This window comes from Triticum urartu, chromosome 7A (genome assembly GCF_056163025.1).
Source record: "Triticum urartu cultivar PI428250 chromosome 7A, HENAU_Tu73, whole genome shotgun sequence".
NCBI classification, from domain to species: domain Eukaryota; kingdom Viridiplantae; phylum Streptophyta; class Magnoliopsida; order Poales; family Poaceae; genus Triticum; species Triticum urartu.
The window spans coordinates 109176568-109192206 of NC_141879.1; the positions used below are offsets into that span (position 1 = coordinate 109176568).

Genomic DNA, 15639 nt, shown 5'->3' on the forward strand with positions numbered 1-15639 from the left:
AGATCGGTATTCTCTCTGGACTTGTACGCCACGGCAAGGCATGATTCGCCTTAATATAAATACATACGATGCGGCTCCCTCGTGGAGTAGGAATGCTTATACCTATTCTTACAAGTTCTATAACTTGCAAAAGTGCACTATTTAGTCCTAAAACTTGTTCAAGATGTGCAAGTTTAGTCCTGAGCCAATCACACATAGCCAAGTGGCGCCAGCAGTACCGAGCCAGTCAACTGCTGAACATTTGTAGATACCCCCTGCCATTTCGTGAATTCAACCCGCAACACGAAGGAAAGGAGAAGAAGAAAAGCTCGTCTGCCAGCCATGGAGAGCTCCTCCTCGTCTCTGATGTTTGGTTCGTATACCGGCAACAACAAGAGGGCCAGGGAGGCCGACCTTGATGCGGTCGTGTCTGCAGAGGCGGAGGCCACAAAGAGGATGAGGCCGAAGGACCTGCTCGACGACGACATCGACGCCGTGGGGGCCGACCACCTGGCACCGCTGCAGCTGAGCTCGGTTTCCTGCTCAGGGCCTCCTCCTCGTCAGACGACGCCGGGGGCTGGGAGTCAGAGGAGCTACTATTACATTCAGATAGCACTAATAATTTAACCGTAGGATTAGATTTAAATATCTTCGTACAATCGTAAAGATAACACTAACCAGAGAACATCATCGATGAGCCACTGGGCATGTCAGATTCATGTGACACAGTTAATCGAAGCATCAATGAATAACAGAGCAAGTCATCAGGCACACGAATTGAGAAGACAGAGAACTAGTCAACTGAGATTCAGGTCACATATGTACTAGCAATGTGCCACCAATGGTGCCCATAAGTTTGTGAAGTACTCTAACTAGTGTAGTTCTTCGTGGTTCGACGACGATGATGACGATTGTCTTGCAGCTTCAGTTCCTTGAGAGATCCCTAGGCGATCGAATATGAATCATCAAAATACTGGAGCTCTTCATCCACAAGCCAGTGCCCAAGGGTCGGATAAGTCTGATAATATTGAAGAAAAATAGTCAGAGAAGCTAAAACCGAAGCTCCAATTAAACGGTTATGACTACAAGTATGCTTTTCTACCACCTTGAATTCGCAGGCCATGCCAAGCTCTTGGAGAAACGTGCAGCCAGCGTACCTGGCTTCAAATAGTACCACCCCGTCTGCCATCCCATGAAACCATAAAATCGGCATCTGCAGGTTTGCAAGAATTCAGAGACAAGACATTTGCAAGAGGATTCAGCTACGAAATATAATTGGTTTAGCCATGATTTGGTCAGTTGTTGTTACCTTTCTGGCTTCAGGCATCACCCTGTCAGCAAATGATTTGCTCAGAGGAATTGAACCACTGAAAACACACAAGTCTTGGGGTAGAGCTGAACACTTGCTATGGCTAGAGCACCTGTGGAGACAGAATGGAAACCAAATTCTCAGTAAGTACTATCTTGAAACCAGAAATGATTAGATGCATATTTCACCGCCGTACCTCCTTGGCTTAATCCACAAACGAAATTTTGTTTCTAGGACTCATCCCGGCAGCCAGTTCTTTGTCTAACATATCGTGCACATGCTCAACAGCTTCTAGGACTCCTTCCTCATCTCTAACAGTGGTCTAACAAACAAATTGGGAAGAAAAAGCATATAATGTTAAAACACTCTAAAATGAAAAGGTGTTAGCCTGTAAATGTTGAACGACCAGGAACAGTTTATCTGTTCTTCATCCAATTTGGTGGTCTAATACAGGGATACAGAAGTACTAGAACATTAGAACAGCAATCCACTCTGCTCGGTATATCCAGGCTCTAGTTAATCTGCTTTATAACATTAGAACACGCACCGATGAGCTTAAATAGCCATGAGGATTCCATACACTTAGTGCAAGAGATTCGTTGTAGTGCAAAGTGCTATAAAACTTGCTTTGTATTTAAAATATTCAAACAGAGATTTTTGACGCTGCCGAGAAAAAACTTTCTTTGTATTTAAAATATTCAAACGCTGATGAGAAAAATGATGTCATATCATTCTATAAAGTAACAGTGAAAAGATACTAAACCTGATTAGTCTTGAACAATGTTTACTTTGTAATATAGATTGACGTGCAAATCTGATGAGAAAAATGATGTCATATCATTCTATAAAGTAACAGTGAAAAGATACTAAACCTGATTAGTCTTGAACAATGTTTACTTTGTAATATAGATTGACGTGCAAATCTGGCAGTTCCAAATTAATGATTATTTGCTGGAGGGGGAGCACAGCCAGAGTCAGGCCTTTTTTGGTTCATAGGATTGGAAAATCATAGGAATAGGAAAGTCATAGGAAATGAGATGACATGCATCTCAAATCCTATGCATAGGAATAAAAAAGGAAATGCCCTTTGATTCACACCATAGGATTTTTTCCCATTAAGTCTAAGCTAATGTTTATTTTCCTATAAAATATGGACGATAGAAAGAATTTCTCCATAGGAATAGGATTTCATTCCTACAAACCAAAGAGCTCTGAAGGGATTTTTTCTATAGAAATCCTATCCTATGAAAATCCTACAAAATTTCTCCAAACTAAAGGAGGCCTCAAAGTGCGAAGGAAGCTTGATTTCTGACGCATGCATACTCTGAAGCATAGGCAAATAACACTAACCAATTCTTTAGCAACAATTATGACACACTGAAGAGAGATTGCGAATGGAAGAATGGCTACAGTATACGTAAATCACTCAACAGCAAGCGATTATTTCTGGGATTAAATTGAGCTGGGGATGATTACGGCGGTTATCGGGACCTCCGGCGAGGCGAAGGGTACTCGCAGGAGTAGACTGCTAGTGCTAGCAGAGTCCTTCAGTCCGGGGGTGGGGTAGCTGGCTCGTGACTTGACTCTTCGGTCCACGTGGCTGGACTTCCAGACGGCGTCTTCTGTCGTCTAGACAAAACTAGACATTGCAGCTCGCTGCAGCCTGCTACTGACTGCATCTTCAGTGCATATTTCTTTCCCTGCAGTAAATTTCTGCCTGTGACGGTATAGTGGAGTGTCCACAGTCTTTGCACAAACCCATCCGCGGGGAGAAAGCTCTTTGGGAAGCAAATCTGAAGCCATTGGAGTAGGACCTTCGCCCGCCATGGCTGCTTCTTCTTCTTCCTCCTCCTCGTCCTCCTCCTCCTCTTCCTCCTCCTCGTCCTCTCCGTCCTCCCCCTCCGACCCGGACTACAAGGTCACCACCTCCGACATCGAGGACGACGCCGCCGGGGTCGAGCCCCCATCGTCGGACGAGGAATTCCCCTCCGTCTTCCGCACGCAGGGCCACGTCGACGCGGTGTGCAGGAAGTACGGCATCGCCAAGGACCAGTACACCGCCTTCCCCGCCGGCGACCTGCGCGCGAGCTCGTCCCCACCGCACGGCGCCGTCTGCGTGTACGCGCACGCGCTGGAGGCCGGGATGCGCGTCCCCCTGCACCGGTTCTTCGTCGACGCGCTCAACCACTTCGGCCTCGCGCCCACGCAGCTCGCGCCCAACGGGTGGCGCATCATGGCGGGATTCATTGTGCTCTGCCGCTCCGCCGGCGTGCCGCCGTCGCTCGCGGTGTTCCGGCGCTTCTTCCTGCTGTCCGCCCTCCCCCACAAGCACCAAAAAGGCTGGTACTACTTCCAGCCCAGGTCGAAGGGCAGATCCGGCTTGCGCTTCACGGGGTTGCCGGAGTCCATCAAGGGTTGGAAGCGCGGGTTCTTCTTCCTCTATTCGCCGACCGCGTGGCCTTGTCCTGTGGAGTGGGGCAAGCCGTCCAAGAGCTCCCTCGTGGACCCTGTGCTCTCCGCCGAAGATGAGGCAGCGGCGGCCAAGTCGCTATCTGCTCAGGGAGCCTCCTCCATTGATCTCAGGAAGTATCTTTGCATCAGAAATCTTGCCGAGGCCGGGATATCTCCCTTGCCGGCACCGGTACGGGCGCCGTCATCACCGCAGCTCCCGGCACCGGAGCCGTCGTCACCGCAGCCGCCGCCTTCTTGTACTTGTACTGCTACCCAGTCCAAAGGGATGGATCCCGCAGTGTACGGCATGATGAAATCCATGCTAGCATCGAAGGCGGCGGCGGCACGAACATCGGCGTCGGCGAACAAGGTGAAAATTGAGCCGGACAGCGATGTGACGAGATCGTCGCCGTTGTGTGGGAAGAAGAGGAATCTGGCCGAAGCATACGGCGACGACGGCCCACCATCTGTGCTGCCAGACACTCCGCCTACCGCCGATGACAGCTCGGCGCCCACCGGAATTTGTTCCCCGCCCGAGGCCTTCTCCCGGAGCAGCCGGAAGATTCAGCATATTCCCAGCGGACACGACGGCGACAGCGCCGACTGGGTGGCCGCGCGGGAGAGGCTGCGGGGCGTCGTCCCGCTTCAGGCGCGCGTGTTCGCGGCGACCGAGCCCTCCGACACCGTCGCGTCCACCTATGTCGCCGTTCTTCAGGTATGCTAGTACATTGCTTGTCCGCGGTCGAATCGATCTCACTGGTTGTAGTATTTGTGCGTGGACGGCAACGACGCATGCGTGCAGGCTGCAAACTACGCGTCCTTCTCCTTGGCCTACGCGCTGGAGCTGGAGCAGCGGCTGGACGCGCGGGACGCGGAGGTCGCCGCACTGCGGGCGCGGCTGGAGAGGTCGGAGGCCAAGCTCGCCGCGGCGGAGGCGGAGGTGGAGACGGTGAAGGCCGAGCGCGCCCACGGCGCGCGCAGGACGCGCTGGATGGTTACGAGCGCTGGCGGGGCGCGAACGCGGGGCAGATGACGTGAAGCGCGCTGTGCGCTCTAGCTGTCCTCTCTACACCGTCCGGCAGGTCAGGCGGACGCTTAATTACCTTGTAGATTAATCTTTTGGAATACTACTCCTGAAGCCTGGTTGATGATTTTTTGCACACGACTGTTCTGTGTTCCAGATCGACCAACATTTTGGGGCCAAATTCACTGTTTTGAACCTTATGCAAAAGTTTAGCACGATTTGACCATGTTTGTAAAAAAACTTAGGATTTGACCATTTTCCTACCGCCGTTGGCATTGGCGGTAGAATAGTCATGGTCAACGACGGTAGACTTCTGGTCAACACAACGATGTGGCAGCGATGTGGCGAGTACGGCCTGACCTTGTCCACGGGCCGGGCCTGGGCCTAATTTTTGAGTCCGAAGGTCGGGATGGGCATGGGCCTGCCATATTAGTGATTTATCGAAAAGGCCTAGTGGGCTTTTACACCGGCGGGCTAGGCTTGGGCCTGATTTTTAGGCCTGATGCTTGGGGCGGGCTGGACCGGACCTGAACCCGAGCCTAGGTTTTCTGCATTGGGCTTGGTTAGGCCTGGTCCGGCCCGATATGAGGGATGGCCAGATATAATGGCAAGTGGCTACCGCCACAGTCCCTGGGCTGACCTGAATGGCATAGATAGCGTGCGTTGCTATGTTATACTAGTGGTTGGGACGCTCCTTCGGTGCGACGCATGAGCCGCTCCTGAACGGTGCTAGATAGGTGGCCGCACTTTCTCTTTCTTTTTACAACTTCTGAATAGAAAGGCAAGGTAAGAAAATGCCCCTTTCAGTGGCTTTTTTTGCAGTTGACAGGACAAGTGCATATACAACTGGTTATCAAACTCAGTAAATAAACAAGCAATCCTAACATTATGTCTCTAGAAGATACTCTCCATCATGCCGTTGTATTGCATCGCATCCGCCTTCGCATCCTCACCGCTCTCCGTTGCCCCAATGAGCCGACACTCACCTTCATCATCGCCTTCTTGAGCAGCTACTCCTTCACCATCTTATTAGTGCCCAACACGTCCCATGTCGCGAGCATCGCAGAATAAGTAGCAGTCCTTGTCATAGACATCAGGGGTTTGCAGGATGAATGGCACAATGCAGGACATAAACTGGAGCACACACATGGAGGGGGTGCGGGACTGGACGCTTGCATTTGAACGATGGAAAATTCCCGCTCGTTGTCGTTGTGGTGCCTGCCGCCGAGGCCAACGTGACTGTGCCGCATGTAGTGTCTTAGAGCAGGCGGAGATTGTGCGCCGCGCTCCCATTGCGCGCCCACGAGCAAAGAGGACCACCTTTGATCATTGAACCCTTGCCAAAGCAAATGGCTCCTGCCCAGGGTCTTTGGTTCTGAAAAAATAAACATAATACCATAAGATAAATTTCTAATGCAAAAGAATGTACAAAATGTTGCATCCAAGAGTTATGATCTATAAGGCATGGTAGCACAATTCTTACATTTATACACGAAACATGGTAAGAGAAATGCCGCATTGTTCATAATATTTACTGCACGGAAGCTAAGCTATGGCCCGTGAACCACAAAAAATATAGAAGACTATTCATGATTTACCTCTAAAACTTGGTGGACAGATAAATTAACACTGGATAGCAACATGACAAGAGACAAAAGTTAGCCAGCCCTTAAACTAATACAGGATAAGAAGTCTAAAATCTATCAGAAAAGGTAGCTATACTGGACAATGGTACACTTGCAACTTCAAAAAAATCGTGGTAAACTTTCGCATAAGGTTCAGAAATGGTGAATTTGGCCACATTTTGTTGGTTATTTGCAGCACACAAGTGGTTAATTTTCTGACATAATATTCGCCGGATTTGTTATTTGTGGTTTGCTAACTTTCTGTTCATACAGTTTTGCTAAACAACATTTAGAGCATATGCCATTGATTTTAGGTGATGATTCATGTGGGTATCTTATTTTTCCTTTTTTTTTCCTTTTTATGTTTGCTAGAGTTACTTAGATGAGTAATAACTAGGGCGCATTTAGATATGCTATAGACAGACTCATATTCATACTTTACTAATTATCATCTGCATAAAAAGAAGTTAAGTCTTATCTAATTCCTTGATTACATGATCCACACGTCCATATTCTTGTTTTCGCTGCGTTGCATTGCTTGTGGTTTTTCCGTGCCATACCGCCAGGGCGCACCTATGTTAACGAGATTATGTCTTGCTTGAAGGGAACCCTCACGTGAAGGGAAGCCCGAGACGGGCCAACCCAGGCGCACGCAAGGCCCAAGCCTTGTTTTTTTCCATGGTTTTTTTTTCATTTTTGCTTTATTTTTTATTTTTGTTTATTCTTTCAAATATTCTAAATATATATATGACGAAAAATACTCTACATAAAATTTTGAAAATATTAACAAAGAATTAAAAAAAGTTAAATGTGTATGTATTATCATATATACAAAATATGTATTTAAAAAAATTAATCAAGCATTTGAAAAATGTTTAACAATTATATGGAAAATTATAAATGTGTATACACAAATGTTGACACTGTATTAAAAAGTGATGAATTTTTTTGATCATTTATATAAATATGTGGATCAAGCATTTGATAAACTAGATGATCCCCTGCGCGTTGCTGCGGGAATTTGTGGTAGCAATATGCATCCTAAATGTTTATGTATTGAGTAATAGTAGTTAAAATCAAAATGTGATAGTTCCCCTATAAAAAAGTGAATATTGTAACTACATAAAGTTTGTTATGTTTGCATGAATAACTCATTGTTCAATTGTAAACATAACAACTTGTAAGAGGTGTGCTTGTGGTTTGTGCCCTCTTCAGTAAAATGTGTGGAGATCTGTCATTACATTTTTAATGCAATCATCTGTTACAGCCGGGTAAGCATATGCTTCGGGTTGTTTCATAGGATTCTCAATTTCACCAGTGAACAAACTTTAGTATAGAGGTGTAGAAGTATCACGTGCCTATTACTTTATTGTGAGTGTTGAATTCATCCCCTCTATACCAACCATTAGTATTCAAGTGCAGAAACTTGCTTGGAGGGCAAAGAGTGTACATGATGTGATAGTGACTACTTGCGGCTGGAATTTTGTCTATTTTGGGCCTAGCCTAATAACAGTTTCAGAAATTCCTAATAAATCCTAGAGGCCCACGCAGCCCATTTATGCAAGGCAAGAGGTGGAACAAAAGTTTAGTCCCACATTGCTAGTTTAGAGGGAGTTGGACCTCTTTATAAGGGAGGTTCTTTCCCCACATGTATGAGTATGAGAACAAGAGGAACATCCACGCGCGCTCCTCCTCCTCCGCCCGCCTCGCCACGCCTCGCCTCGCCTCGCCTCGTCACGACGCGCCGCGCCGCGGGTTGCGGGAATGAGCCGAGGCCGCTGCCTGTTCGCTTCGTCTCCCTTCGTTGCTTCACCTCCCGCCGCAGCCTCTTTGCGTCCTACTGGCTTCTTCATCACGGACTCCGACGACTACTTCCCCGATGTCCACGACCTCCTCGACGACATGGCAGGCGAGGACACCGACCCCAAGTCCAGCGCTTCTGCTGCTACTGTCCCGTACGTGTTAGACTCTATTTCATATATGCAACTTGCTGTACTAGCTGCTCTAGATGTGTTCGGTTATAGTCCATATATGAAGATGTTGTTTACCTTCTCTTTGTCAAATCGCATGGCTTGTTTTGTCATTGTTATATTAGTCATGCTTTATCTAATATTTCTGCTAATAAAATCATTTGGTAAATTGCTCATATTTCCAACAATCCAAAAACCTTGTAATAGGCGATTTACCCCAAGTGGTTTTGCTGCTTCCATGAGACCTCCTATGTTTGAGGGTATCCACTATAAGAGATGGCGCGTGAGAGCAGTCTTATGGTTTCAAACCATGAGTTGCTATGACGCCACTCTCGGCAAACCTGAAGGGGAGCTTGATGCTCAACAGGCACAAGCCTTTCAGAAAATGGATACTCTATTTAAGGCTGCTCTCTTGAGTGTTCTTGGTGAGAACATAGTTGATGCTTATGCATCAATTGATAATGGAAAAGATATATGGGATGCACTCGAGGCCAAGTTTGGGGTCTCGGATGCTGGCACTAAGCTGTACATCATGGAGAAATTCTATGATTACAGGATGACTAAAGAGCGCTCCGTGGTTGAGCAAGCTCATGAGATAAAGTCATTTGCTAGAGAACTTGAGCACTTCGGTTGTATGCTACCGGACAAGTTTGTTGCCGGAGGTATCATCACTAAGCTTCCTCCTTCATGGAGGAACTTTGCTACCTTGCTGAAGCATAAGAGGCAGGAGTTTTCCGTCCCGGATCTCATTGGCACTCTTGACGTGGAAGAAAAGGCGAGAGTAAGGACACACGTGCTCGAGGTATTGAGGGAGGATCTAGTGCCAATGTGGTACAGAAGCAGAACTTCCAGTCCCACAAGTTTAAGAACAAGGGCAAGTTTGATGGTAAAGCAAAGTTTGATGGGAAGAACAAGGCTGTGCAACACACGAACTTCAAGAAGAAGAATGACAAGAAGAAAGGTGCTTGTCATGTGTGTGGGGATCTTGATCATTGGGCTCCTAGTTACCCTAATCGCTATGACAAGCGTCATCCTGAGAAAGGCGGCAAGACTGTTAATGTTGTCATTGGAGACATTGACATGAAGGATGCTGGGTATGGTATATTTCCCACTATTCTTTCAGTATGTCATTCTCCTGACTGGTTGATTGACACGGGTGCTAATGTGCATGTATGCAGTGATATTTCCATGTTTTCGTCTTATCAGACCGCAGGGACTTCAACCGTGCTGATGGGCAACGGTTCAAGTGCTTCTATTCGTGGTGTTGGCACGGTCGATCTGAAGTTTACTTCGGGGAAGATCGTGCGACTGAAGAACATGCATTATGTCCCCTCCGTCAATAAAAATCTTGTTAGCGGATCTCTTCTGTGTAGAGATGGCTAAAAGCTTGTCTTTGAGTCGAATAAATTTTTAATATCCAAGTATGGAACCTTTGTTGGTAAAGGCTATGAGTCAGGAGGCTTGTTTCGTTTATCCTTATCAGGCGTTTGCAATAAAGTTGTTAATCATATTTGCAACAATAGTAAATCCAATGTGTGGCATTCACGTCTTTGTCATGTTAACTTTGGTTGCATGTCGCGACTAGCGAAGTTGAACTTAATCCCTAGTTTCACCACCGTCAAGGGATCTAAGTGTCAAGTGTGTGTGCAAGCCAAGCAACCTCGTAAGTCTCACACGACTGCGGAAATAAGAAATCTTGCACCACTAGAGCTCATACATTCAGATCTATGTGAAATGAATGGTGTGTTGACAAAAGGTGGAAATAAATATTTCATGACGTTAATTGATGACTCCACTAGATACTGCCGTGTGTATCTTCTGAAATCTAAGGATGAGGCTTTGAACTTTTTCAAGATCTATAAATTTGAAGTGGAAAACCAACTTGATCGAAAAATCAAGAGGCTTAGGTCCGACCGTGGTGGAGAGTAATTTTCCAATGAATTTGATGCTTTTTATGCGGAACATGGTATAATCCATGAGAGGACGCCTCCCTATTCACCTCAGTCAAATGGGGTGGCCAAAAGAAAGAACCGTACTCTAACAGATTTGGTTAACGCCATGTTAGACACTTCGGGTCTCTCCAAGGCATGGTGGGGGGAGGCGATATTGACTGCATGTCATGTACTAAACCGAGTTCCCACAAAGAACAAAGAGATAACTCCATTCGAGGAATGGGAGAAGAAAAGGTTAAAACTCTCTTATCTACGAACATGGGGTTGTTTGGCGAAAGTCAATGTTCCAATTCCAAAGAAGCGGAATCTTGGACCAAAGACTGTGGATTGTGTTTTCCTGGCATATGCTTTTCATAGCATTGGCTATAGATTCTTGGTTGTAAAATCTGAGATACCTGACACATATGTCGGTACGATCATGGAGTCGAATGATGCGACTTTATTTGAAGATATCTTTCCCATGAAGGATATGGCTACCTCATATAATCAGGAGATGCCTAGTTCATCGAATCAGGAACCAGTTACAATTACCGAACCTGCCATTTCGATGGAACACTTTGAAAGTCCTGTGGAGGAGAACAATGAAGTTCCTACTAGGAGCAAGAGATAGAGGACTGCAAAGTCTTTTGGTGGTGATTTTCTTGTGTATCTCATAGATGACACTCCCAGTTCTATTTCAGAGGCCTATGCATCTCAAGATGCTGACTACTGGAAGGAAGCGGTTCGTAGCGAGATGGATTCCATCTTGGCGAATGAAACCTGGGAGATAATTGATCGTCCTTATGGGTGCAAACCTATAGGATGCAAATGGGTATTCAAGAAGAAGTTTAGGCCTGATGGTACTATTGAAAAGTACAAGGCTCGGCTCGTGGCTAAGGGTTATACCCAAAAGGAAGGTGAATACTTCTTTGATACTTACTCACCTGTGGCTCGACTGACCACTATTCGAGTTCTACTTTCAATAGCTGCCTCGCATGGTCTTCTCGTTCATCAAATGGATGTTAAGACCGCTTTCCTAAATGGAGAGTTGGACGAGGAAATTTATATGGAACAACCAGATGGGTTTGTACTAGATGGTCAGGAAGGGAAAGTGTGCAAGTTGCTGAAGTCTTTGTACGGACTTAAGCAAGCACCCAAATAGTGGCATGATAAGTTTGAAAGAACTTTAACAGCTGCAGGCTTTGTTGTGAACGAAGCTGACAAATGTGTGTACTATCGCCATGGTGGGGGCGAGGGAGTTATCCCGTGCTTGTATATTGATGACATACTGATTTTCAGAACAAATCTGAATGTTATTAAGGAGGTCAAGGATTTCCTATCTCGTTGTTTTGAGATGAAGGATTTAGAAGTGGCTGATGCCATTCTGAACATCACGTTGTTGAAAGACGATGATGGTGGGATTACATTGCTTCAATCTCACTACGGGGAAAAGATCTTGAGTCGCTTTGGTTATAGTGACTGCAAGCCCTCTCCAACACCATATGATACGAGTGTGTTACTTCAAAAGAATCGAAGAATTGCTAGAGATCAATTGAAATATTCTCAGATTATTGGCTCGCTTATGTACTTAGCAAGTGCTACAAGACCTGACATCTCTTTTGCTGTTAGCAAACTGAGTCGGTTTGTCTCAAAACTAGGAGATGTGCATTGGAAAGGTCTAGAGAAAGTTTTGCGTTATCTGAAAGGCACTGCAAATTATGGAATTCACTACACCGGGCATCCAAAGGTGCTTGAATGGTATAGTGACTCAAACTGGACCTCAGATGCTGATGAGATAAAGGCCACGAGCGGTTATGTATTCACTCATGGAGGTGGCGCTGTTTCTTGGAAGTCTTGCAAGCAGACCATCTTAACGAGGTCAATAATGGAAGCAGAACTCACATCACTAGATACAGCTACGGTCGAAGCAGATTGGCTTCGTCGGCTCTTGAATGACTTATCGGTTGTTGAGAAACATGTACCGGGTATCCTTATGAACTGCGACAATCAAACTGTAATCACGAAAGTGAGCAGCTCAAAGGATAACATGAAGTCATCAAGACACGTTCAGAGAAGGTTAAAATCTGTCAGGAAAATGAAAAACTCCGGAGTTATTGCATTGGATTATATCCAAACGTCTAAAAATCTGGCAGATCCTTTTACTAAGGTTCTATCACGTAATGTGATAGATAATGCATCGAGGGAGATGGGTATGAGACCCACAATATGAGTTGTTCACAGTGGTAATCTATTCTTTGTGATCGGAGATCCCGTGAATTAGATGTGAAAGACAAGCTGTTGGTCAACTGAGACGAGAGTATCCTTACTATTCATAATACCACTCCATGAAGATGCAATACTCTCCTAATCTGCATGGCAGGTTGATGTATATCTTAATGTGTTCTAAGTGACTTATTTAAGCAGAGATGTTATCCTGGAGAACATCTTTTGAAGAACACACATATATGAGTCTGATTATCAAAGGTCGCGATCTATGAGAGTAGGGTTCTCTCTAGTAAACTCATAAAAGGTCACAGAGTATGACGCATAAGCTCCACCCGCGGGGAAGACCCACGGTAGCCACATATCGGTCAAGGCTTTATGTGAAGTTAGATTCGCAGAAAACTTGCAATTCAAGGCACAATCCACTGTTCAAGTTGCTTACTAGTGTAGCATAGAGTTCTAGGTGGAAGTTCAACTTAACAGTCTTCACTACAGTACCGGTATATAAAACAGTGTTTTGGAAGCAAAGGCAAATTTTTGTGTGCCTCTGGGATCTGGTGGGGGATTGCTAGAATTTTGTCTATTTTGGGCCTAGCCCAATAGCAGTTTCAGAAATTCCTAATAAATCCTAGAGGCCCACGCATCCCATTTGTGCAAGGCAAGAGGTGGAACAAAAGTTTAGTCCCACATTGCTAGTTTAGAGGGAGTTGGACCTCTTTATAAGGGAGGTTCTTTCCCCACATGTATTAGCATGAGAACAAGAGGGACATCCACGCACGCTCCTCCTCCGCCGCCCGCCGCGCCGCGCCGCGCCGCGCCGCGCCGCGTGTTGCGGAAATGAGCCGAGCCGATGTCTAAATTTTTGCCACGCACGACGGGTATACGAAAGGTCGCGTGGGAGTTGAAACGTTTTCTTTAGTGGACACTGAATTCGAACGGCGTGCCTCTTCGGCCGCTGCCTGTTCGCTTCGTCTCCCTTCGTTACTTCACCTCCCCCCGCAGCCTCTTCGCGTCCTTCTCCTGTGCCTATATAAGAGAGGTCGCTCCTCTCCAGAGAGACACAACAGAAGCTCCTCTTCCTCTCGCCACAAAGTTCCAACCACTGCGCTGCTGCTACGTTCTTCTCCATCCCGTTTTGCGGCGTGCACCGCAGGTCGGGACAGTAGGTCTCCAAAATCGCACCTTTTGAGTTATGTACGGGAGAAGGGTGATAAGGTTTTCGGGGAGCGCTCCGCGTGACTACTGGCTTCTTCATCACGGACTCCGACGACTACTTCCCCGACGACGACTTCTTCCCCGACGTCCACGACCTCCTCGATGACATGGCAGGCGAGGACACCGACCTGAAGTCCAGCGCTTCTGCTGCTACTGTCCCGTACGTGTTATTTTCCTTTCTGTTAGAGGTCTTGCTGCAGTTCCTTGTTCTAGTATTTGCCCTACATATGTTAGACTCTATTTCATATATGCAACTTGCTATACTAGCTGCTCTAGATGTGTTCAGTCACAATCCATATATGAAGATGTTGTTTACCTTCTCTTTGTCAAATCGCATGGCTTGTTTTGTCACTGTTATATTAGTCATGCTTTATCTAATATTTCTGCTAATAAAATCATTTGGTAAATTGCTCATATTTCCAACACTTGCAGTCATTATGTCAAGCATATTTGAAATATGAAATGTAGCAAGTAGCAATAGCTAACTCAAGACAATATTCTAGGAAAATAAGCCTATAGGGGAGTAAAGTTCTTGCAATCAGAAATCTATAATACCTAAATAGTTTATTCCCACTAATCTATTTCTCTTGACATGCAAGCTATCCACGTCAACAGCCTAACCACATCAGCGTTTCACTACACTGTCGTGCGTCCACATCATCATCTTGCTTGCACCATCCTACAGGTTCCCTTCCACGACTGATTTATTGCCAGTACTGGTCTACGACGCCGCATCATCCGAGTGCTGAGGCCCACACCTTGCCGTCTGATCCCCTTCCCTTGAGTGACACACCTTCCCGTCCTATCCCCTCCCCGTACGATATTGGCAACCACTACAACAAAAACGGTTTGTATGGTCGCTTTTTCTGAGACGCTATTTGTCTTCGTCTCTATGCCCAAAAACACTAGCAAGCTAAAGACGCTTCTTAAGACGTTTATGGGGCGTCACAAACTTTTGCTTATAATTGGCCATTTAGAAAATAGGTATATAATTTTAATTAACTTAGAGACGATTTGTGAGATGTTTTATATGCGACTATAATCAAAGATTTTGTACTCAAAAGGCAAATAAAATTGTACTTGTGGTAAAATTCGAATGGATGACCCGAGTAATTGCACGAACAAATTGACCAAGAGGCATTTTGTTATTTGATTGCAACCTTAATCATCACATTCATAATATTCTCCTAAGTAATATTATATTACCTTTCTAATATTCTCATGTTAAAACAAAAACCTTAATCATCTCTCCTTGGAAAAAAATCCTTAATCATCCGAAAGATACAAGGGATTTGATGATTTGCCCTATTATAGTTTGGCACTTGATGATTTGCAACATTTGATTTAGACTTATATATACTTTTCATTAATTTACTGATCATTTGCCCTAAGTGGCGTTTTGCTGAATTTTAATTTATTTAACTTGATAAATCCTGGTGGACTGACCTATATACCCTTTGGTATTTTTGCAATCTACTTTGTACTAATATATGCGGCTCCTGGACTAAAAAAATTGATGTACTATGAGGGTTCGTTCTTAGCGTCGCCGCTGCTCGGCACCTCGGCACCAACCGCCGCTCTCCCGCCACTGTTTGCCCCCAGCCAGAGCTCTCAAGCCGCCAACGGTCGCCACCTATCAGAGATCTGACGCCACCGCCACTCGCCCTTAGCCTCAACTCCTACTTCGCTCCACTCTGCTCCCCCGCCGCTCGATGGCTGTTCCCTCTGGCCAGAGCTCCCCCGAGGCCCCCGCTGCTTCTCCCAGCCAAGTTCCCCAGCCGCCATATGCTGATATCCTCCCTCCAGCCCAAGTTTCCCCGCCACCCGACGCCGGTCTCCCCGCCAGCCCAAGCTCCCCCGTCGCCTGACGCGATGGCGAAGTTAGGGGTCTTCCTGGGAATTCCGGGCAGAT

General features: G+C 46.0%; 1 protein-coding gene and 1 pseudogene across 3 annotated transcripts; one reads left to right on the forward strand and one right to left on the reverse strand.

The window, feature by feature from the left end:
- Positions 1-663: 663 nt before the first annotated feature.
- LOC125518442 (putative carboxylesterase Os04g0669600) lies at positions 664-3115 on the reverse strand (annotated as a pseudogene). The gene is made up of 5 exons (XR_015609755.1): positions 2963-3115; positions 1485-1610; positions 1289-1400; positions 1085-1192; positions 664-997 (listed from the first exon to the last, which is right to left on the reverse strand). The product of XR_015609755.1 is annotated as a putative carboxylesterase Os04g0669600 (transcript).
- Positions 2005-7167, forward strand: LOC125525494 (uncharacterized). Of its 2 annotated transcripts, none has more exons than XM_087535258.1 (2): positions 2005-4454; positions 4506-7167. In XM_087535258.1, exons 1-2 carry the CDS (start codon positions 3114-3116, stop codon positions 4770-4772), a joined length of 1608 nt encoding a protein of 535 aa, XP_087391384.1. In that variant the 5' UTR covers positions 2005-3113; the 3' UTR covers positions 4773-7167. The 2 variants fall into 2 exon arrangements, with proteins under 2 accessions (XP_087391384.1, XP_048546447.2); XM_048690490.2 differs by having other exon boundaries at positions 2010-4454; positions 4542-7166.
- Positions 7168-15639: the final 8472 nt, after the last annotated feature.

Excerpts from the sequence above, each read along its gene's own strand:
- LOC125525494 (XM_087535258.1), top strand. The coding sequence starts at position 3,114 with ATGGCTGCTTCTTCTTCTTCCTCCTCCTCGTCCTCCTCCTCCTCTTCC. Across the intron at positions 4,455-4,505 it reads CCTATGTCGCCGTTCTTCAG|TATTTGTGCGTGGACGGCAA; the intron begins GTATGCTAGTAC and ends CACTGGTTGTAG.